This window comes from Ostrinia furnacalis, unplaced genomic scaffold (assembly GCF_004193835.3).
Source record: "Ostrinia furnacalis isolate ACB-3 unplaced genomic scaffold, ASM419383v2 OfSCF0794, whole genome shotgun sequence".
Lineage (NCBI taxonomy): Eukaryota > Metazoa > Arthropoda > Insecta > Lepidoptera > Crambidae > Ostrinia > Ostrinia furnacalis.
This window is the reverse complement of record NW_021131033.1, coordinates 84,867-91,055: the sequence shown is the minus strand read 5'-3', so window position 1 is coordinate 91,055 and position 6,189 is coordinate 84,867. Positions and strand designations below refer to the sequence as shown.

Here is a 6,189-nt window from a genome sequence, read left to right as displayed (position 1 = left end):
GAGGGCCGTCCACCAAAAAAAATTGATGAAGATCCCGTAAGCCCGTAACCGATAGAATGCTGGAACTCATCCAAACTCGTGTGACGGGATTTGTGAATAATTTTGATTCTGATGGCACTCTTGTATTAATATATTAATATTGTTTAATTTCATTCAAATAGGTGCCCTTACTTGTAAACTTTCTACATTAAAACCTTTTTTATTTTTAGCCTCAGGTCAGTACCTACACAAGACGGAGAGGACACAAGCGCCAGTATTTTAATTTTACCAGCTCCTGAAAATTTCGTTGACGAAGATTGCTCAAATGGTATGGTATTTAAATACTTAAACATAATTTGAATTTTGGTTCATATTATGAGAATCAATGTTGAACTTATAGTTTTATTTCTAGATGTTAATACTCAGGTCAATGAAGTTACAGAGGAAATTATCAAGATGGTGAGCATTAACATAATTGTCAGTTTATTCATTTCTAATGCTTATAAAGTTTTAATTTATCTTATTATTTATCATGTGTAGGATTGGTCTCGGTATACTCCCAGTATGCTGAGAGTAGTCAAAAATGCTGTATTGGCCAGACCACGAAGCCCATTGCCTGATGAGCAGCTGTCGTCTAACACCGAGCAAGAAATAGCCCCACCGCTACCAATCGCTGATTATCTAATCCTCAGCTGCCGAAAGGAAGGGGAAGGCTCCCGGAAAGACTGTGGTTGAGCCTGAACCGGAACGAGTACAAGAAAAGGATAGGGACGGGAAAGTAGATGAAGATAGGATAGTGGAGGAAATAAGGGAGAATAGGAGACTTTTGCTGGAAAACAGTAGGAAATTGGACGACATAAAGGAGCAGGTAGTCAAGCAGCGGGACACAGCCGACGTGACGACCTACGCCAGCGTGGCGGCGGCCCGGACTGTCCAGCAGCCGACCAGGTCGACCCTGCACTCCATTGTCGTCTCGTCTAAGGAGAACGCAATGGAGACAGGAGAGGAAGTGCTGCGGAGAGTCAGGGACGCCGTCAACGCCAAGGAGGGCTGGGTCAAAGTAGACAAAATAAGAAAAGCTAAGAACCAGAAAGTAATTATGGGCTGTGCCACCGAGGATGAACGCAGAAAAGTTAAAGACAGGATCGACGGTGCGGGAGGCCTCCTCATCGCGGAGGACATGAAAAATAAGGAGCCGCTCCTCGTGATGAAGGACGTCCTTTTGCTTAACAGCGATGAGGACGTCCTGAAGGCACTGAGGAAGCAGAACGGGGACATTTTACAATACATAGCAAACAATTGAAAACCAAATATTGCAAAAGGCTCTGGTGACCATGCTAGAGGTAAATAGAAAAAAAAAATCCTCAGCTGCCAATAGCTGAAGCACAGCCAACAACAAATAGAGCACAAGAGAACCATCAAGCTCTAAATACTTCACAGAGGTAGGCATGAATCTACTGAATTTATTATGCTATCTTATCTTCCATTAGTCTGTTACGTATGGTATGACCATTTTTTAAAACCTGTGGAATACATAGAAGTTTTTAAAAAATATGGGACTGTTGTGCCATTGAACAATATTGCTCAGGTCGGGACATGGGCTGACTTTGACGCAAGGCTCAGACATACTTCTGCCCCCAAAGAAATTGCCATTCGTCATCTACCAGGAGATCGTGAAGGTCAGCCAGACAAACCAAACGACCGAGTGCTTTATAGCCGAAAAGAGAACCCTGATCGCACAGCTGCCTGAAAACCACATATTGGTCGAAGACCAGCTCATCGACCTGGTGTATNCCTTCGCCTTTTTTCGTATGGATTTGAATTGCAGTTAGGGGGCGCCGTAGAAATCTCGCCCAGGGCGCTGGTAGTACTAAAACCGGCACTGTGTACAAATGAGGATAACGATGTACATAGATGGATTCAAAGTATAAAAAAAATAAAGCTGATCTATCCATCGGAATATGCCGTGAGGCACTTTGGTTATGTAATTCAGGAATCAAATGGATACTTGGAATGTAATGGCCAAGAAGAAAATATTTCAACTAAAATTAAAAATCATATATTAGCGAAGTATCCATTTGATTTCCTGAAATGTAACGATTACAAAGCTCTTGTACTAGAATATTTTATTCAATTGTCTATTAAATTAAGTATTTACAACTGGTGCAACGTCATTCAATAGGATTTTGAAAGGCACTGACATAATCAGGCTAGACAAAAGAACTCTGCCACCAATGCAGAAAAAGTGTTAAATAAATATATATTTAATTTAAAAAATAAATTTGCTATGAATTAAAAAAAAAGTAAGTTCATCTTGATTTCGATTAAAAAAAATTTTCATATTCTATTTTGCTCATAGGACAAACCGAATGTACCATACTACCATAGATGTACATCTGAGTATCTCTACTTAATCTGTGACGTAGCAGAATCGGAAACCTCTCAGGTAGGAATAATGAAAGATATTTTATTAAATTACACAATTATTTATTACTTCAATATCGACAATTATTTCGTTTATAAATTCAAGCAATCATTTTGCCATGGCACTGAACCTACAGTGTTGAAATACTCGCAGAAATCATCTCTCAATCTCAAGGCGCGGCGACGGCGCGGCGGCGCACAGTAGTCGGCAAGCGGAAAAAAGTCCAAAATTGGAAGATTCTAATTCATTTAAATTAGCATAGTAGCCTTATTGTAGAATAGTTATGGGATCATAATCACAAAAAAAAATCAATTAAACGTTATTTTAAAGGAAAATTATGTGTCATAAGTTGATCATACACGAAATATTTATATGTATGTAATGTATGCTCGGATGTCTACGAATGTATTTCTTAAGACATTGATGATATCAACAATATTTCTTTTTAATTGTCCTTTATGAAGCATTATTATTTACATTTAAACTATAATATTTTGCAAATAACTGCTGTCGTCATGTCCTACTTGACCTATATAAAAGACACTTTTATATTCGAAATTATTGCTTTTCTTGAACCATAACTTTTTTGCCTTCTCGATCCTACTGGAGATCTATGTATCAAAAGATTCCTTAGGCCTTAGTCCTTCTAGTAACTAGCCTATTATAAATTAGCTGCTAATATCTGCTACCCTTGACGTACAATTCATTTAACTGTGGCTGGATGTGAATTGAAGTTATTGAAAAATGACATAGATGAGGGTATTTTGAAAAAACCTATTTCGTTGTTCATTCGAAAATGCTCACTTATCGTATTGAAGTCATCAGTTGTCACTTTTTTTCATTTCTAGCCACTGATTTTAAACATGCCTGTTTTTAAAATAACAAATAATGATCTTGTCGATATTGTGTTATTAAGTGACCGTGATGTACCCAAATGTATTGAAAATATTAAATCAAGGTATCCAGACCTCGACGAAAACATGTTCGAGAGTATTTCCACATATTTAAGTAAATATTTTTTACATGCATTTTCAAAAAAATGGTCTGCCCGTCTTGATATTTCTTTCTATAATTTAGATCTTCCGCGCCTTTATTATAAAGAGACGAAATGCGTAGTCACATTGAACTTTGATTTTGAATTTCAATTACCAAGAAGATTCGATGATTGCGAAATTGATGATGATGGACAAATTATAAATGCTGAGATTCCATATTATTGGTCCACTAATCATGATCTCGAGGTCTCTACGGAATTAAAAAGATGTTACCTAGAAGAAGGCCCTATGTGAGCGAGTGAGCTTGAAAATTTAAATATGATACAAGATCCGGACAACGAAATTGGACTAGTGGCCAAACTTTTTAATGTTGTCGATTGAAAAAACCGACAACGTCAAAATTAAAATGAAAAACGAAGAGTGGCAAAAAATTGCCACAGAATTTAATGCTATTTCTAGCATCCACCCCAGGGAATGTGGTTTTTTAAAAATTCTGTGGGTAAACCTAAAAAAGAGGGCAAAGCAAAGCCAAACTTTGCGCAACCAGCATGTTTTTGGAACAGGTAACTACTGCACATACTCGTAATTAATATAAATTTTTGTTGTAAATTATGAACAAAAAAAATTTAGTTAATAAAATTCAATTTAATAATTAAATGTTTAAGGAGGAGGTCCACCAAAAATTGATGAAGATCCCGTAAGCCCGTTACCGATAGAGTGCTGGAACTCATCCAAACTCGTGTGACGGGATTTGTGAATAATTTTGATTCTGATGGCACTCTTGTATTAATATATTAATATTGTTTTATTTTACCAGCTCCTGAAAATTTTATTGACGAAGATTGCTCAAATGGTATGGTATTTAAATACGTTAACATAATTTGAATTTTGGTTAATATTATGAGAATCAATGTTGAACTTATAAATTGTTTTATTTCTAGATGTTAATACTCAGGTCAATGAAGTTACAGAGGAAATTATCAAGAAGGTGAGCATTAACATAATTGTCAGTTTATTCATTTCTAATGCTTATAAAGTTTTAATTTATCTTATTATGTATCATGTGTAGGATTGGTCTCGGTATACTCACAGTATGCTGAGAGTAGTCAAAAATGCTGTATTGGCCAGACCACGAAGCCCATTTCCTGATGAGCAGCTGGCGTCTAACATCGAGCAAGAAATAGCCCCACCGCTACCAATCGCTGATTCACAGCTGCCATTATCTAATCCTCAGCTGCCAATGGCTGAAGCACAGCCAACAACAAGTAGAGCACAACAGAACCATCAAGCTCTAAATACTCCACAGAGGTATGCATGAATCTACTGAATTTATTATGCTATCTTATCTTCCATTAGTCTGTTACGTATGGTATGACTGCATCAAAACATTTGATGTTATTTTAATATAACAAACAAAATACATTCTTATTTCAATTTATTGTTTCGTATTAGTAGTTCGAAACGCACTTCTATGCTGTGAGGTCGCACACTCACACTCACTAAAAACTCTTTGGTCGACTTGTGCCCAAAGGTTATAAATCTTCTTCAGAGACGACTGTTGGTCTTCATACTTTTATATTACAGGGCCATGACAACACGCGTGACTCCAGCAGCCATGAGTGCTGCTTCGACTAGTCGCCAGCGGCCAGTCTCAAGGCGCGAAAGAGAGGCTCATAATTTAACCACGAAGATAATAAACACACTCCTCAAATGTAATACACATGCTGAGGAGGAGCAAGCTATTCAAATGCGAATATTAAAACTACAGGAGGAAAGAGAAAAACTACGCCTCCAGGAGCAATAAAAAATTTTAGAACAAGAAAAATTAAAAATACACACACAAGAGAAAGTTAAACTAGAAATTTTATTGAAAAAATTAAATGAATAAATCTGTTTTACAATTGTTTTATTATTATTCCATAAATATAATATCCACATAAAAATTGCATCTGTAATGAATGATGGACCATGGGGCGTTTGTTATTGTCAGTCAATAATTAAAACAGTCGAGCTAGTTTTCCCCATTCCCGGTCACTCATTTATTCCACCAGATCGGGTTTTCAGTCTTGTTGAGAAAGAAATAAAGCGTATGGAGACCATTTTAAAACCTGTGGAATGTGGAATACATAGGCAGATACGGTTCGACATTCGGGAGAAGATTGTCCGAGAGCATGTCCACACGTTCGATGAACTGCTGGAGAAAGCCAGAGAAGTGGAGAGACATGTCAATGAAAAGACGAAGCTTTCCGAACGACCAAACTGTACGCCAGGCAAGCCACAGAAATTTAGTTTTTGCCGTTTGGCCAGACACACTATCGAGACCTGCAGGAAAAAGGCAAAGGCGGATCAAGCAGAGGCTGGAACTAGCCCACCCATGTAGAAAAGAGGAAGTTCTCATGCTATGGCTGTGGAGAACTTGGCGTTTTTCGTAGCCGGTGCCCAAAATGTTCGACGAGGAGGCCAGCCACCACTACAGACCACGCTAGTTTCTGCAGCATCAAGATAGGGGAAATGAACCTGAGACCTGTGATCAGAATCCAAATTGGTTATATTAAGGGAACCGCCCAAATTGACACGGGAGCCAGATCAAATGTTGCCTCCTATTCCTTGTACCGTCAACTGGGTACTTCTTCAAAGAACAGGAGATGCGCATCACAAAAAATTGAAAAGACAGTAAAACCATGAACACCCAAGGCAAAAATATGCACCCTATCTTTGACGAGATGTCAATAACACCTAACATTTCATATGATGCGGCAAAACACGTATTGCGAATCACGTCTTGGTGTT

General features: G+C 37.9%; 1 protein-coding gene across 2 annotated transcripts; it reads left to right on the top strand.

Moving 5' to 3' along the window:
* Positions 1 to 762: 762 nt before the first annotated feature.
* LOC114350160 (uncharacterized) lies at positions 763 to 5,250 on the top strand. 2 transcript variants are annotated; one of them, XM_028300833.1, is made up of 2 exons: positions 763 to 1,421; positions 4,984 to 5,250. In XM_028300833.1, the coding sequence occupies exon 1, from the start codon at positions 971 to 973 to the stop codon at positions 1,280 to 1,282; it is 312 nt and encodes a 103-aa protein (XP_028156634.1). In that variant the 5' UTR covers positions 763 to 970; the 3' UTR covers positions 1,283 to 1,421; positions 4,984 to 5,250. The 2 variants fall into 2 exon arrangements, with proteins under 2 accessions (XP_028156634.1, XP_028156633.1); XM_028300832.1 differs by lacking the exon at positions 763 to 1,421 and adding an exon at positions 4,228 to 4,707.
* The last annotated feature ends 939 nt before the right edge of the window (positions 5,251 to 6,189 follow it).